General features: G+C 16.5%; 8 protein-coding genes across 8 annotated transcripts; 3 read left to right on the forward strand and 5 right to left on the reverse strand.

Moving 5' to 3' along the window:
- Positions 1 to 613: 613 nt before the first annotated feature.
- PGAL8A_00513600 (conserved Plasmodium protein, unknown function) lies at positions 614 to 2,083 on the reverse strand (the record flags this gene model as incomplete). Its single annotated transcript, XM_028673963.1, has 5 exons — positions 614 to 1,272; positions 1,488 to 1,560; positions 1,693 to 1,758; positions 1,905 to 1,952; positions 2,069 to 2,083. 5 exons carry the CDS (start codon positions 2,081 to 2,083, stop codon positions 614 to 616), a joined length of 861 nt encoding a protein of 286 aa, XP_028530364.1.
- A 709-nt stretch (positions 2,084 to 2,792) lies between these two features.
- Positions 2,793 to 3,434, forward strand: PGAL8A_00513700 (conserved Plasmodium protein, unknown function; the record flags this gene model as incomplete). Its single annotated transcript, XM_028673964.1, has 1 exon — positions 2,793 to 3,434. One exon carries the CDS (start codon positions 2,793 to 2,795, stop codon positions 3,432 to 3,434), a length of 642 nt encoding a protein of 213 aa, XP_028530365.1.
- A 646-nt stretch (positions 3,435 to 4,080) lies between these two features.
- PGAL8A_00513800 (conserved Plasmodium protein, unknown function) lies at positions 4,081 to 4,350 on the reverse strand (the record flags this gene model as incomplete). The annotated part of the gene is made up of 1 exon (XM_028673966.1): positions 4,081 to 4,350. The coding sequence occupies one exon, from the start codon at positions 4,348 to 4,350 to the stop codon at positions 4,081 to 4,083; it is 270 nt and encodes an 89-aa protein (XP_028530366.1).
- Positions 4,351 to 5,124: 774 nt separating this feature from the next.
- PGAL8A_00513900 (conserved Plasmodium protein, unknown function) lies at positions 5,125 to 7,362 on the forward strand (the record flags this gene model as incomplete). Its single annotated transcript, XM_028673967.1, has 7 exons — positions 5,125 to 6,272; positions 6,408 to 6,539; positions 6,645 to 6,686; positions 6,769 to 6,844; positions 6,939 to 7,059; positions 7,141 to 7,202; positions 7,279 to 7,362. 7 exons carry the CDS (start codon positions 5,125 to 5,127, stop codon positions 7,360 to 7,362), a joined length of 1,665 nt encoding a protein of 554 aa, XP_028530367.1.
- Positions 7,363 to 7,866: 504 nt separating this feature from the next.
- On the reverse strand, positions 7,867 to 8,334 carry PGAL8A_00514000 (conserved Plasmodium protein, unknown function; the record flags this gene model as incomplete). Its single annotated transcript, XM_028673968.1, has 1 exon — positions 7,867 to 8,334. One exon carries the CDS (start codon positions 8,332 to 8,334, stop codon positions 7,867 to 7,869), a length of 468 nt encoding a protein of 155 aa, XP_028530368.1.
- Positions 8,335 to 9,257: 923 nt separating this feature from the next.
- RPS19 (40S ribosomal protein S19, putative) lies at positions 9,258 to 10,188 on the forward strand (the record flags this gene model as incomplete). The annotated part of the gene is made up of 2 exons (XM_028673969.1): positions 9,258 to 9,260; positions 9,754 to 10,188. The coding sequence occupies 2 exons, from the start codon at positions 9,258 to 9,260 to the stop codon at positions 10,186 to 10,188; spliced, it is 438 nt and encodes a 145-aa protein (XP_028530369.1).
- A 435-nt stretch (positions 10,189 to 10,623) lies between these two features.
- Positions 10,624 to 14,070, reverse strand: PGAL8A_00514200 (small ribosomal subunit nuclear export protein, putative; the record flags this gene model as incomplete). The annotated part of the gene is made up of 1 exon (XM_028673970.1): positions 10,624 to 14,070. One exon carries the CDS (start codon positions 14,068 to 14,070, stop codon positions 10,624 to 10,626), a length of 3,447 nt encoding a protein of 1,148 aa, XP_028530370.1.
- A 1,302-nt stretch (positions 14,071 to 15,372) lies between these two features.
- PGAL8A_00514300 (conserved Plasmodium protein, unknown function) lies at positions 15,373 to 15,948 on the reverse strand (the record flags this gene model as incomplete). Its single annotated transcript, XM_028673971.1, has 1 exon — positions 15,373 to 15,948. The coding sequence occupies one exon, from the start codon at positions 15,946 to 15,948 to the stop codon at positions 15,373 to 15,375; it is 576 nt and encodes a 191-aa protein (XP_028530371.1).
- Positions 15,949 to 16,657: the final 709 nt, after the last annotated feature.

Below are 16,657 nucleotides of genomic sequence, written 5' to 3' on the forward strand. Positions count from 1 at the left end.
TTAAAATTGTGAGACTATATACGTATTTTGTAATGTTTCACGATGGCAAAATTACTGTTATTAAATTTATGTTTTATTGATTCTTTAATTCTTGTGTACAATGTACATTTTTATGATAAATCTGTGTATTAAAAATAATTTTTTAGCCTTTTTTTTTTTTTTTAATTTTTTTGCAAAGTAAAATTTTTTTTTTTTTTTTTTTTACGTTTAAAAAAAAACTTTTTAATATTTCGATCAAAGAAAAAAAAAAATATTTTTTTTTATTACAAAAATTAGTAAAAAACAATTTAAATCTTTTCTTTTTTTTAAATGCTATTATATTTACGAAATTATTTTCAAAATTTTATTAAAAAAATACTTTGAAACTTATTGTACCTTTATTATTTTATTCAAATGATTTTTTTTTTCATAAAAATATGTTAATATAGATAGTTTTAAATAAAGTATATACTAGTTATATAATTTCTCATCAGCTATATATATCTTTTGTTATATACTTTAAATGAAAAAAACAAAAAAAAAAAAAAAAAAAAGATGCCATGTATATATAACTTTTATAAAAATATTGTATTTTTTTTATTATAAAATTATATTAAAAATTACAAAAAAAAAATTATGTTTTATTAAAATTACAAAACTTATTTTTTTTAGAAACGTAATTGAGAATATGAGTAGATATATCACTTCCTGAATCTGAATTACTTTCACTTTGTCTGTCTATATAGTCATTGCTTATAGAACATTTCTTTTTTTTTTTTATTTCTGATTTAACGTATTTATTTAAAACATCCTTTAAATTAGTATTAAACCAAGTAAATAATGGATGTTTATTTAAATTTAACGATTTATTTATTATGTCATTAAAATTTTCTTTACTTTGTGAATTATCTAAATTTTCTTTTATTATTTGTTCTACAATACTATTATCTAGATATCCTCCATAGTTATATATTTCATCCTTTTTAATTTGTTCCTCTAAATTAAAATCTAATTTTTTTACTTCTACTTTTAATTTTTCTTTTAAATATGCAGAATAATTTTGTGAATTATCTAAATAATAAAATTCTACTAAACACATACCTAAGGATTTACAGTATTGTTCATCTTCTAATATTAAAACTCTTTTAACTTTCCCAATTTTTTCACACACATTTTTTATCAGAATATCATTAATGAAATATAGTAAATTTATTAACAATAAAAATTCCAATTTATGATCTCCTATTTCTATATCTTCACTTGCTTGAGGTGCACCAAAAAATAAACAAGATTCTATTAAAAAAAAAAAAAAAAAATACAAGAATTTTATATATTTATATTTATTTATTTTTTTTTTAATTATAGTATATAATTAAAATTTCAATCTACAAAATAATATTTGTATGGAGCTTTTAACATTATTTTATTATCTTCTTATTCCTAATTCTACATATCTATATACATAAATATATATTTGTATTTTTGTATCTATATGTTAAAAAGTGTACCTTTTTTAGTATATATAGTTTTCGTACCGCTTAACTTTTTATATAAATTATTTCTTGATTTCTCATAGATTTGCTAATAGAGAAAATGTAAAAAAAAAATGTTTTATATAAGTATAAATGTTATTACATATATATATATATATATATATATATATATATATATATATATATATATATTTGACTTTATTTATTAATTTTATTTTACTTCTTTTGGTTTTACAGCTTTTTCGATTTCTTTTTTTTTTTCTTCTACTTTTTTTTCATAAGAGTCCTATAATAGTTCAATTAAAAAATTAAACATAAAAATTTGAAATAATAAAAAAAAAAAAATTTAAATTTCTAATAGGAAATAAAAAATTTCTTCTAATAATTTTTAAAAAAGAAAAAATATTAACTAAAAATGCAAAGATAGTTTACCAAATTTTCTGCTTCTAATCCTTCATATAAATCTTCATCATCTTCTAACTTCAAAAAAAAAAAAAAAAAATATATTAAAAAATAAGTATCTATGCTTAATTTTTTATTATTTAATAATTTTACAAGAAAAAATATTTATTTAAATTTTTTTTTTTTTTTTATACCTCTGAATAATTCATATGGATGTATAATAAGAAATATAAAAAAAAAAAAAAAAAGAATTATTATAATATACAAATATTTAATTTTAAATGTAATTTAATTTTAAAAAAATATTTTTGTAAAATTTGTCATTATATAATATATATATAAAAAAATGAGTTAATAAATATTAATATTTTTTCTTAATGTAGATTAATAAATTATACATTTAATATTAGTATGTTTTCAAGATATTTTTTTTATTGTTATTCTTTCATTTTGATAATTTTCTGTTAATAAATGTAATGTATATATTACATATATTTATGAGAAAAATTTTTACAATTAAAATTTTTATAAAAATTGAATTTATGAAAAAAAAAATTTAATAATAAAATTTATGCGTATTTTTAAAATTTTAAATTGAAATACAAAGTGCGCAATAATTAATTTTTCATGTTTTAATTTGAAAGAATCAAGAATATACTTAAAAAAAAAAAAAAAAAAAAAAAAAAAAAAGCTAAATCTTTTGGATGTTGCAAGATTGTTTCAATATATTTTATATTAAAAAAAATTAAAAAAAAAAGGAAAAAAAAATTGCTATAATTTATAATCATATTAAGAATTTTAATTAATCATTTTTAAGTTTTTAAAGAACATCTTACATTTTTTTTTTTTTTATTTTTGTTTGTTTTTTTTATTTTTATTTTTATTTATTTTTTTTTTGTTTAATAAAATTTATAAAATATGTCAAATGCATGGAGATGTGAAGCTTGCTTAGTTATGAACTCAGAAGATGCATATGAATGTGTGTGTTGTATGCAGAAAAGAAATATAAATATTGAAGATAATGCAAATACTGCTACTGTAACTTCTAGTACTATAGATTCTAATAATAATGATAATATAAATAATAGTGAAAAAAAAAAAAATAATAATAATAATAAAAAATTAACTAATAATGAAAAAGCAAAATCAAGTGAGGAAAGCATAACAAAAAATAAAAATACAAAAGTTAAGAAGAATGCTACAAATATACTAAAAGATACTAAAAAGAAAGAAAAAAATAACGTAAATGAAAATGTAAGTAAGCTAGAAGGAGGAGGCTTCATGCCATCTGTTAAACCAGCAGATAACCATGAATCCAGCAAAAGTATTTTTTTAACAGGAATTGATAATACATCTACTCCCATTGTTACTACTACTAGTAATAAACAAAAAAAGGAATTAAAAAATAATTTGGAAGAAAAAAATAAAGTTATGGAAAAAAATAAAGTTATAGAAAAAAATAAAGAGAAAAAAAAAATAGAGAGCAATGAAAAAGGCAGTAATAAAAGAATACAACCAGCAAGAAAATGTACACAGAAAAAAATATGTTATAAAACTTAATTTTAAAAAAAAAAAAAAAAAAAAAAAAAAAGAATGGATCAATAAATAACTAAAAAAAAAAAAAAAATTATTTAATTTAAAAATTATGTCCTATTTTATAATGTTTTATAATCTTATGTATTTTTATAACTTCAATAAGATGAATCTTAGTTTTTTAATTTTTATTATTTTTTTTTTTTTTTTTTCCATTCATTGAGAAAACATAAATTTTTCTATGTCTTTTTAACTGATTTTTATAAAATTTTAATGTATTAAAATTTAATGAAATTTACGTATTAAAATGTGAACAAAAACAATCATATAATTTAACCCTTTATTATTTACATTATAGATTTGTGTACTCCTTTATATATAATTTTCTTTTTTTTAAATATTTTTTTTTTGCCTTCAAATTTATATTATAAAAATATTTAAAATGATCACAATTAGAAATATGAAATTGATGTCATTTTTTGTATATGTATGTTTTAACATAGGAAAAAAGATAAAATAAAATAACAATAAAATAAAAAGCATTAAAAAAGTAATTAATAATATAATTAATCTCTCATTATTTAAAATTTTATATGCTTATCTAAAAACTAAAATAACCTTTTCCCTTTTATTATAGTTTTGAATGCCAGTTATCAATGTGATAAATTCCTATTTATAAATTAGTGTTTTCATCATAATCTGAGCTTTTTGACTTTGGTTTTTTATTGTGATAAATACTTTTTATAATTTCAAAATCTACTTCTCTTGGAACTTCAATTGGTTTAAATGTATCAATAAAAAAATTTAAAATATAATAATTACCTCCTATAAATGTCATAACAGTTGGTAAAATGAATAAACCTAATACATATAATATCTTTGCTCGTTTATCTTTTATATTTTTCCTATTTGGTTTATGAAAACCACAGTAAAAAAAACCCATATTTTATTAAAAAAAAAAAAAAAAAAAAAAAATCTAATAATTTCAATTACAAATTATTAAAACGTACAAAAATAAAATTTTGTTTATTATTTAATTTTTACATTTTTTTTTCTATAAATATTTTGGTTTTTTAAGATTAAATATATTCATATTTTTTTATGTTTAAATTTGAATGATTTATTTCTATAGACTTATTTTCATAATATATAAATATTATTTTTTATTTTATTGTATTTTATATATATTTATATATATATTATATATTTCAAGATAATATTTTTTATTTCAAGTTTATTTTTTATTGTTTTGTTTATTCTTACTGTTTATTTTTTTTAATTAATTTATTAATTTTTGTATTTTTTTTCTTGCATTTTATTTCGATTTTTTTTTTTTTTTTTTAATTTTTCTAATTATATCAATTTTTTTTTTTGTTTTATCTATTCTAAATGTTATTATTTTTTTTTTTTACTAATTTGATTTTTATTTTTTATTAGACAATTTGTTATTGATATTTTATCATTTTTATTAGTAAAATTAAAGATGTTTTTATGTGTAAACTGTTTTATTTAAAAGTGCAAAAATAAGAATTGCTTATAATACAGTACAACTAGCAAAATTGCATTAAAAAATAGAAAAGGGAAATTTTTAAAAATTCAAAAAATTTTCATTAAATACAAAAGACTTAAGAGTATTTTCCAATACAAAAAAATTCATGCATTCGACATTATTTAAATTCAAAAAAAAAAAAAAAAAATAAAAATAAAAAAATAAAAAATGAATAACAAAGAGTTAAATAATTTAATTGAACACATTTTATCAGAACTAAAAAAATCAAAATTATATACTGAAAATATAATAAATGAAAAAAAAGACGAAGATTATGAAAAGTATTATAATATACTAACATCTATTAATGAAAAAATTCATTTTTATGAAAATTTTAATATGTTAGATAAAAATGAAATGGATAATATAGAAAATGAAAATTCAGGATCTCAATATAATGATATATGTCAAGAGTATGAAGAGGGATATAGTAAAGAATTAAACTTTTTTAATGATTACAAAAAAAACAAAAAATTATTTGATATAAATAGTTTAAAAAAAAAAGTTATTCTAGGATATACAATTGAAGGGAATGCAATAATTATAAATAATGAAAACTTTCTTAAATTCTTTAAAAATTTTGATAAAAATAGTTCCATTAAATATCATAATAAAGAAATTGTACATAATTCAAGAAACACCAAAGAAAAGAGAAAAATAAATGATAAAGAAAATAATGAAAGTAAAGAAAATGAAGAATATGAAGATTATTTTAGTGAAAAATCTTGTTCAAGCTCTAGTGTAATTTCTCTAAAAACATTTATTGAAAATAATAAAAATTTAAGAATAAATAAGAATAGAGAAACCTACATAAAACATAAATATGATGATAATTCTTATATCAATCACAAAATAGATTGTTGTAGTGATTGTTCTTCGAGTTCTTTTAGTTGGTATGATAAAAAATATGATAATTTATTCTATTATAGCAACTTATTAAAGGAAGATAAACATTTAAAAAAAAACAATTCCATTTTTACCGATACAATAAAAAAAAAGAAAAAAAATATTTCCCCCTTTTACAATTATATTTATTTTAAGTATTTAGAAAAAAATAAAAAGAAATTATATCCAGTTTTCGTAAATAATAAAAATGGTAAAAAAAAGATATGGAACTTAAAAAAGACTAATAAATATTATCAGAATTATCAAAGTCAAACAAATAAATATGAATTGGATAATAGTTTTTTTAGTTATAAAAACTATAAATATCTTTGTTCTACAGAAAACGAAACAAACAAAAAAAATATTAATTTTAAAAAAATTGAAAATATTTCTTTAAAAAATCATAATTTTGAAAAAGATGAGATTAACTAGTAAGAACAAAAAAAAGAAAAAAAAAATAATATACCTACATATAGAAATATAGATATTTATAATGATAATTAAATTTTTAAATATAAAAAACAAACAATTTATTTTTCTCTTTATATACAATATTTACTTCATAGTTCAATAGATAAAATAATTCATCAACTGGAAAAAATATCTAATTCAGAAAATAATCCTAACAGAAAAGTAACCTTTAATGATCATTTTTCTAATTTCATTAAGAAAAATAAAGATTACCTTAAAAAAGAAAAGTATTTATTTATTTTTTTTTTTTTTTTAACAAATATGTAGATATTTATTATATTTATTATTTATTTATTTATTTTTATTTTTATTTTTTTTTTTTTAATAATCAGCAATTTTGCATTTAAAGAATTGTGTGATACAGATAAAATAAAGTAAAAAAATATATTAAAAAATTATTGTATTATTATTTCATTAATCTTATGAAATAATAATTATTTTTTATTTTTTATTTAGATTAAAAGTAAAAATAATAGGAACTAACGGAAAAATAATAAAAAATAAATGTCTAGATAATGTTATTATAAATAAGGTAAAATAATTATTATATATATATATATATATATATATTATTTATATAAAATATATAAATATATATCTTTTATTTTGTATATTAAATTCTATAGAGTAAAACTTTTGGAGATTTAGCATACAAATTAGGTCATTTTTTTAAGCTTCCTAAAGATAAAATCGAAAACATCAAAATTTTTTTTGATGGAGATTTATGCAATAAAGATATGACTTTTAGTAAAATAATTTCATGAAAAAATTCCATTTTTAATAACAAGAATATATATATATATATATATTACTTTACTTTTATTATAGATAATAATGAATTAGGGTTAGAAGATGGTTATCAAATAGATGTGAAATTCCCATTAACAGATGTATTTTCTTTTTTTTTTTTTTTTTTTTTTTTCTTCAAAAAATTTGTTTTATATTTTAAATAATTTTTATTTATAGGATACTCCTTGTATAGCAGATGAATCATCATTTAGTGACGATTCTTACATAATTTTTTTACCTGATTCATATGTAATTGAATAAATATTAAAAAGGAAATTCCTAATAAAGAATACTTTAGAATATTCTATTTTTGTATTTTTTTTTTTTTTTTTTTCCTTAAATTTGCATATTCTTCCTTTAAATATTAAAACATTTAATCTTTAAAAATAAATAGGTTTTTATTTCAAGAGAATATTTTTAATATATTAAAACTAATATGTAATATTAAAAATTATTAATATTATTTATCAAATATATAATAAATAAATATATATTTTATTTTTAAAATAGTAACAATTAACAAAAAAAATCTCTTATGTAAAAATATAAAAAAAAAAAAAAATTTTTTAAAATACCAAAATATATGCCTTTTACATTTTTAAAATACAAATATAAAAAATTATATATATATATCATATAAATTTTACACAAAAAAATTAATGAAAAAAAAAATATAAAAAAATTTAATTAATTTTATAAAATTAAATATATGCAAATAGTATTTTAAATTTAATTATTTTAGAATTTTTTAATTATTATTTTTTTTCAAAAATCCATACTCTCGTTTTGCCATTTTTGAAGATATTTCTCGTTAAATGTACATTTTTTTGTATATTTTGAAATTTTTAAAATACCTATATATGCATGTTTACAATTTATAATATTATTAATATCTTCTGGAAATAAAATATTATCATCAGGAATTACTTCTTTATATTTTATCTTGTACAACTGGTCATTTATTTCAATAATTCCATTTAAAACAGCTTTCTCTTTTAATAAATTCACAACTCGTTGCATAATTTCTTTAGGATCAATTTGTATGTCTTCTAAAATTAACTTTATAATTTTTTTATTGTTATCTATTTTATCAATTGTTTTTAATTTTTCCAATTTTTTTTTGTATGATATATTAAATCCTCTTAATGATATAATATTTTCTTTATCTGTGTCATCACTTGAAGATATTTGTTCTTCATTACTAAAATCTTTTTCTGTGTTTTTTTCTTTCATTATAAGTTAATTTACTTAATAAAACACCTTAAATCTTTAATTTTTTTTACATAAAATATTGAATATCTACATATATATATATATGAAATCAATAACAAAATTTTGTCGTCTTATACTTTTTCAAAAATTTTTATTTCTTTACAGATTTTATCCTATCTTAAAATTTATTAGTTTTTAAAGAGAAAAAAAAACTAAAAAATTACTTGTTTGTAAAAACTTCTATATTTTATTATTATTGAATTAAAAATAAATTTTGTACATAAAAAAAGAAAAAAAAAAAAACAAAACAATATCCAATAAATTTATAAAGAAAATTAACATTACAAAATTACAAATAAAAAATTTCCTATATCACTACTGTTATTTTTCTTCAAAAAATATAATTCAAATTTCAATACTCTACCAAAAGTTTACTTGAGAAAAAAAAAAAAATTGAAATAAATTTTTTTTTATATATATACTTTTTAAGCTTAAATTAAATTTATACATAATTTACATTTTTATTTTTTAAAAGATCATCAAAATTATAAAAATAATTATAATTTATTATTATTTTTATTATTAAAATTTAAATAATTCATTATAAAGTTGTATTGCGTTATTTATAAAAAGAGTTTAAAGTGTATTCATATATTTGCATAATAAAAAAAAAAAAAAAAAAAATGACATATATGTATATATGAATTGAAGGCATTTAGCTTTTTATTTTTACTTAAAAAAAAAAAAAAAAAAAAATTAAAAAACAATATTAAATTTTCAATTTTCATTTTTTTATATAAATATTTATAAAATAATATTAAATATAATTTGATAATGTTTTATTAATTTTAATTATTCTCTTTAATTTGAAATTAACCTTAAGAAAAAAAAAAATTATTTTTTTTTTTAGCAACAATAAGAGAAAATTTATCTTCATATAAAAAATGGTAAATTTCTATATGTATTTTTGTATTATATAATAAATATATATATAAGATTTTTTATTTATGTATTTAACGAGTTAATGAAAAAAATAAATTATGATACTATTAAGTGTAGATTTATGAATATTATCTTTTTATTATTTATTTATTTTTTTTTTTAATGTATATAATACATGTAGCAAATCAAATGTAATACATATTCGTTTATTATTTATGTAGAAAAAATAAAAAAATTAATATATTTTAATAAAATTAAAAGAAACTGAAAAATATTTAATTAAAAAGAGAAATATTTTTAATAATTTATTAAATATATATTAAAAGAATTTAATAAACTTAAAACATTAATATTATTTACTTTATCATAATAATTTTATTTTGAAAAAATATGGTCACTCTTGTATGATATATATATATTTTTTATTAGTACAAAAAAAAAAAAAAAAAAGAAATAGAATATATATATATATATACACTTTTTTCATATTATTTTTAGGCGGATGCAAATAAACCTAAAAAAAGAACATTTCGTACATTTCAATATAGAGGTGTAGATTTAGATAAGTTATTAGATATAAGTCAAGATGAATTAATTAAATTATTTAGAGCAAGGCAAAGAAGAAAATTTAAAAGAGGAATAAGTAAAAAAGCAAAATCACTTTTAAAAAAATTGAGAAAAGCAAAAAAAGAATGCGAACCAGGAGAAAAACCTAAACCAATACCAACTCATCTTAGAAATATGACAATTATTCCTGAAATGGTAGGATCAATTGTAGCTGTTCATAACGGAAAACAGTATACTAATGTTGAAATAAAACCAGAAATGATTGGATATTATTTAGGTGAATTTTCAATTACTTATAAACATACAAGGCATGGAAAACCAGGTATTGGTGCTACACATTCTTCTCGTTTTATTCCACTTAAATAAGTTTCATATATATATAAATATTTATATAATTTAAGAAGTGAAAATTAAAAAAAAAAAAAAAAAATTTTAGAAATAACAAAATTCAGGATATAGATTAATGTATTTTTTAATAATATTAAATATTTTTACCTTATTTTTATCCTTTTCTTTTTCTTTTTTTTTTATTTATAATTTTAAATTTAATAATAGTATTTAACTTGAGTTTTTTAAATTATTAAAAATATAAAAACAAATAAAGAGAATTGAAAAAAAAAAAAAAAAAAAAAAAAATATATCACTGTTCTATATTTTACCATATCTATATATATTAAAAAAAAAAGAAAATCTTAAAAATTAAAAAATAATTATTTATGTTCTATACATATAATTTGAAAGCATTTGTTTATTACAAAAGTTAAAACAAGAATATTCTTTACATAAAATTTTGAAAAAAAATTATATAAACATTGTTAAGAATTCTTTTTCTTTTGAAGGTAATATTTCTTTTTCTTTTTTTTTTTTTAAGCTTAAAAAATTTTTTAAAAAAGAAAAAAGAGATTCTTCAGTTATCCAATTAATTTTATTTGGATCAATATAAAAATCATGCTCTTTATTATGTGATTTATTATTAAATCTATAGTAATACATATTAGAGTAATAACTTAAATTATCACACATATGATTGTTCAATAAAACTATTTCATAAAAAATTTGATTAGCCATATATAACTCTTTTTTATTTAAAACATTCATATCTATCTTATATTTATCTGGTAGACAATCTTGTAAACTAAATAAATTTTTCTCACCTTTATATCCTAAATTTCCTTCAACTTCCTTAAAATTATCATATGTTTCCTCATTAATTACATCACTACTATTTTCATTTTTCTTAAGTTCATATCTTAAAATTTCATCTACATCAATTGGCTCTTTTTTTATTTTTTTGTGTATAATAAAACAGTCATTATTTTCCATTTTTATATTATCTAAATTTTTTAAATAATCTTTTTCTACATTATAATTGTCTTTTAATAATTTTGAATTCATTTTTATAATTTCTACAATTTTATTTTTATCAAAATTTTTATTGAGATCTTCGAAGCAAAAAAAATCATTTTTTACTTCCATATTCATAAACAAGGATGCTGAAATAAACATTGATTCATATAAATCTTTTTTGAAATAATTTAAAATATCATAAACTACACTTAAAATATTTATGCATATATTAAATGATGTTAAACAACCAACACGAAGCAATTTTTTCAAAAAGGATATAACATAATGTAAAGGAATCATTTTATTTTTAAGAGATAAATAGATTATTTTTAAGAAGCATGTATCATCATAATAAAAACTAGCAGGTATTATTAACTCAAATAATCTCTTATAATAATCTGTATACATGTTATTATTCAACTTTTTAATATTGCCATTTTTATTTTTTTCTTCATCTTCTTTTTCTTCATTTTTATTTTCTTCTTTATTATCATTTTCATATTCATATTCATTTTCACTACTTTTATCAGTATTATCTACATATTCATTTTCACTACTTTTATCAATATCATCTACATTATTATTTTCACTACTTTTATCAGTATCATCTACATTATTATTTTCACTACTTTTATCAGTCTCATCTACATTATTATTTTCTTCTTTATTATTACTTTCAAGTTCATTTTCTTTTTCTTTTTCATTTTCATATTCATTTTTATTTTTTTTTTCATTACTATTTTCATGTTCATTTTCTTTTTCATTATCATTTTCATATTCATTTTCTTTTTCATTAACATTTTCATGTTTATTTTCTTCTTCATTATTATTTTCATTATCATTTACATATTCATTTTCTTCTGCTTTATTATTTACATATTCATTTTCTTTTTCATTATTATATCTAATTCTGCCACTATCATCAATTTTATCAATTCCAATATAATTGTCTATTTCTTTGTTACAATATTTTTGATCATTTTCAGATACGATACTATCACAATTCTTTTTGTTTTCATCAATTTTATTATTATCATCATTGTTATTATCATCATTGTTATTATCATCATTGTTATTATCATTTATATTGTTATTATCATTTATATTGTTATTTTTATTTTCATTTAAATTGTAATTTTTCTTATTATTTTCACTTTCATCATTTCTACATTTTTGATCACTATCATTATTACTGGTAACTTCAATTTCTTCAATGTGATACATTTTATTTGAGTCATTATAATTTCTGTTAACATATGAAATGTCAACATCATCTTTTTTTTCTATTTTTGTTTGCAAATTTACTTCATACATTATATTATTATCAACTTTATTACTCATTGAGTTATTGCTAACGATATTCTCCTCATAGTTTGTCTCCTTTTTTATTTTGACTTCATCAATTTCTTCCTTTGTTTTTTTTTGATCATTCAAGTTGTAATAATTACTTTCTTCTAATAAATCTCCAATATTTAATTCTGTTAATATATGAAAAATACCTGGTAATGCCGCCAGAGAAATATATAAATTTGATGAAGAGTAAAATGAGAAATTAAAATAATCAATTAAATAATAAGGGTTATTTGTATATGGGAATACAAATAAAGGAATAGAATGTAACAACTGCAAGGTCATAGAATAATTATGTTTATAGGTTGTTATAAAATAAAACCAACAACTAGAATACAATTGACTATATAGTTTATTTTCTATATTTACATTTATAAATAAATTATTTTTTCTTTCTTTCATTTTATATTTGTTTTTCTTATTTTCGTTTTTTACCATATCGTAATCTTCTATATTATCTGAAAAATTGATATCGCTAGCATCATCATTTATATCTATGTAATCTAAAAAATCCTCATTTGAAATGTTAGTATCTTCACTTGAAGAAGAATGAATTATACTATCATCACTGTCATAATTATAAAAACCTTTCTTTTTAGGTGGTTCATTCTTTTTATGCTTTCCGATATAATTTCTTTTTCTCCTCATAATTTTCTCTTTATCATCTATATCAAAAAACATATCTATTTGGCTTTGCTTCATAAATTTACTTTTCTTGATATGAAAGTTTTTTATTTTTTTTTCTGGTTTAATTGAATTAATTAAAATACTATAAATAAAAAGATTTATATTATAGTTATCATTTATTATTTCATTAGATTCATTTCTTTCTTTTATATCTACATTAGATTCACTTTTAAAATTTTTTTGATCATCAGAAAAACTAATGTTTTCATTAATAATGTCTTCTGTTTTTTTTTTTTTTTCAATACACAAAATTTTGAAAATTGATAAGAAAAAATAATTTAAATCATAATATAAACATATATAACTTTTACATACGTGTTTTATTATATCTACTGACATATTCTTCATATTTAGTAAATTAAAAATAATTCGTCTATATAATTTAAAAGGAAATGCTTTCTCAGAATAATTATTTTTCTCGTTAGTATTATTATCATTATCTTTTTTTAATTTCTCACATATTTTTTCATATATTTTTAATTCACACTGTAAGCTACCAAATAAAAGAGATAAACTTTTTTTTACAAAAACTTCATCATCATGATTTAATAATTGAAATAACAATTTTAAGAATTTTTCAAAACACTCATTTAACCATTTTTCGTATTCTGTATAAGAATTTTTATAAGTATCTAAAATAACAGAATCTTTTTTAAGAATTCTTTTTAACTTAATATCATCAACATCATCATGATCGTTTTCTTCATTTGAATTATATAATAACTTTCTTCTAATTCTTTCATTATATAGTAATAAAAATAACTTTGTTAAACTATTTAAAATACATTTCTTACTTTTAACTGTTTGCAAAATATTAAATAAAGAACATATATTTGTAACGACAGAATTGTTTTCACTTTTCATTTTTAAAAAGTTAAAAAAAAAAAAATGAAAAAAAAAGGAAAAATAAAATATTCCTTATATAAATAAATAATGTATTAGTTAATGTAAATTATTATGTTCAAGATGTTTCTACATTTTTAAAAATTGATTGTTTTTTATGTTTACTTTTTTTTGTGAAGTATTTTAAAAAGTAAATTAAATTAATATTATAAAATATTAACCAAAAATGAAAAAGTCAAATTATTATTAAAACATAATAAGAATATTCAAATATTATTTAAAAAAAAAAAAAGGGTTATATTTCCTTTTCTTTATTATTCATCTTTTATTCGTAAATTTTTTTTTTTAAAACAAAAAAAAAAATATAATAACGAAATTTCATAATTAAAAAAAAATAAATATAGCATGCATCTTTTAAAAGATCATATTTTTTTTTTTCAATTGCTTTGTTTGTTACATTAGTATATTTCATATGAAAAAAAATTGAAGTTTATGTTGCCAATAATAGATATATATAAAAATATGAAGAAGAAAAATATAGTAGTATGAAATAAATAAACAAATAATCAAATAAAATAAAATAATATAATTAAAATATAATTAGATTTCCAAATAAATATTAAATAAAATGTTATGTGTAACTGTTCTAAATTCAATCAGTATATTCTATACTTATAAATTTTTTTAATTTAAATATTATATATAACAAAATAGTATAGAAAACAAAAAAAAAAAAAAATTCAGTAATGATTATTTTGGTTAAAATATAATTAAAAAAAAAAAGAAAAAAAAAAAAGCTAAAAAAGAAAAAGTGGATTGTTTCTGAGAAAAACATAACAAGACAAATTAAAACAACATAATTATATATATTTTTAAAAATTATATACACATATATATAATTAAAAATAAAATTTAGAATTTTCTTAAAACATTTAAAGGAATAATTTATGGAACAAAAAAATAAAAACAAAAAAAGAAGTATAAAAAAAAAGAAAAAAACCAAAAACAAAAACAAAAAAGCTATAATCTCTACATTGAAATATTCTATTAAAAAAAAAAAAAAAAAAAAATGCTTAAATTTAATAAAAAAGAGTAAAAATGAAAATATTAATCTAAAGTTAAATACAAATAACAGATTTATAAATTTTATATGGAGAAAATGATTAACATTTCAGAAATTTATTTAAAATGATTACAAATATATCATTTTAAATATGCTTAATAGTTGAGAATAAAAAATAATATATAATTTTAATTAATACAAAAAAATCAAAACATAAAAAAAGTATGTTCTATTTTTAAATATATATTATTTTCATTTTTTTAAACTTTTATTAAAAATTCGCTTTCATCTGTATCTTTATTTCTTGAACTATTTTTTTTTTTTTTGCTCTTAATGATATCATGTGATATTCGTAAGTCATCTAAACATAACTTTGCATCTAAATGAGCCAGATAATCTCCAACTGTCCACATAAAGCAAAAAGAAAAAAATATTAATAAATATACTAAGGAGCAAAAAAGCAAGCCTACCTTTTTATTTTGTACTATGAATTGCAAAAATTTAGAAGCTTTATGAATAGTTACTATATGAGGAAAGTTTAATATATCTATTAATAAGAATGTTATTAATATAGTCATTATGATATTATTTACTATTAATAGAACTACTGTCGATCTTATTGATGTAGCATTTTCTTTTATTACTCCGTGACATCCTACAGAGCAAATCAAAATTATTACTATTCCATATAACAAACATAAAATTAATAAATTATAAGTTCTCTTTTGTTTATATTCAATAAAGCCAAAAAACAACACTAAGAAGGAGTATATTAGTGGTATCAAATACAATATAAAAGCAGCTACTCTTGTTGATAAGAATTTAAAAGAACTCATTTTCTAAAATTATTAAATATTAAAAAAAAGATATATTCATAAAAAAAAAAAAAGATAATTTAATTTATTAATTAGTTTGAATTTAAATATATAATTTACGTAAAAATAAAAAAAATAAATAGAATAAAAATGGGTTCAAATCTATAGTTACATATATATATATATTAAAATATTATAAGAAATATTATAAGAAATATTATTAATTACTAAAAGTTTTATAAATATAAAAATGTTAATTATAACTAAATTTTACAATCATATAAAAAATAAAAATACTAATTTTATTAAAATCTTTTTTTTTTTATTATTCTTATAAATAAAGCTATGCTGTTCTAATTTTTATTATAGATAAGAAATTAAAAGACATAGAATTGATAAGAAGAAATTTTGAAAATATTTTATATATAAATAAATTAAACCATAAATTTAAAAAAAAAAAATAAATAAAATAGAAAAAGAGAAATAAAAAATCACTACTTTTTATTCTTTTATCTATATAATAATATATATTATTATAGATATTATTTTATGCATGTTGTACTTATTTTCATTTCTTTCAATTTTTTTTTAAATAAGTAAAATTTATATTTTTATTTCAAAAAAAAATAAAAATAAACTGTAAAATCTATTAAAAATCTATTTTTTTTTTTCTTTGTTCTATGTTGTAATAAAAATTAATAGGAAACTAATACTATTTTTTTATTTAAAA

Source organism: Plasmodium gallinaceum (assembly GCF_900005855.1).
Source record: "Plasmodium gallinaceum strain 8A genome assembly, contig: PGAL8A_v1_152, whole genome shotgun sequence".
NCBI classification, from domain to species: Eukaryota; Apicomplexa; class Aconoidasida; order Haemosporida; family Plasmodiidae; genus Plasmodium; species Plasmodium gallinaceum.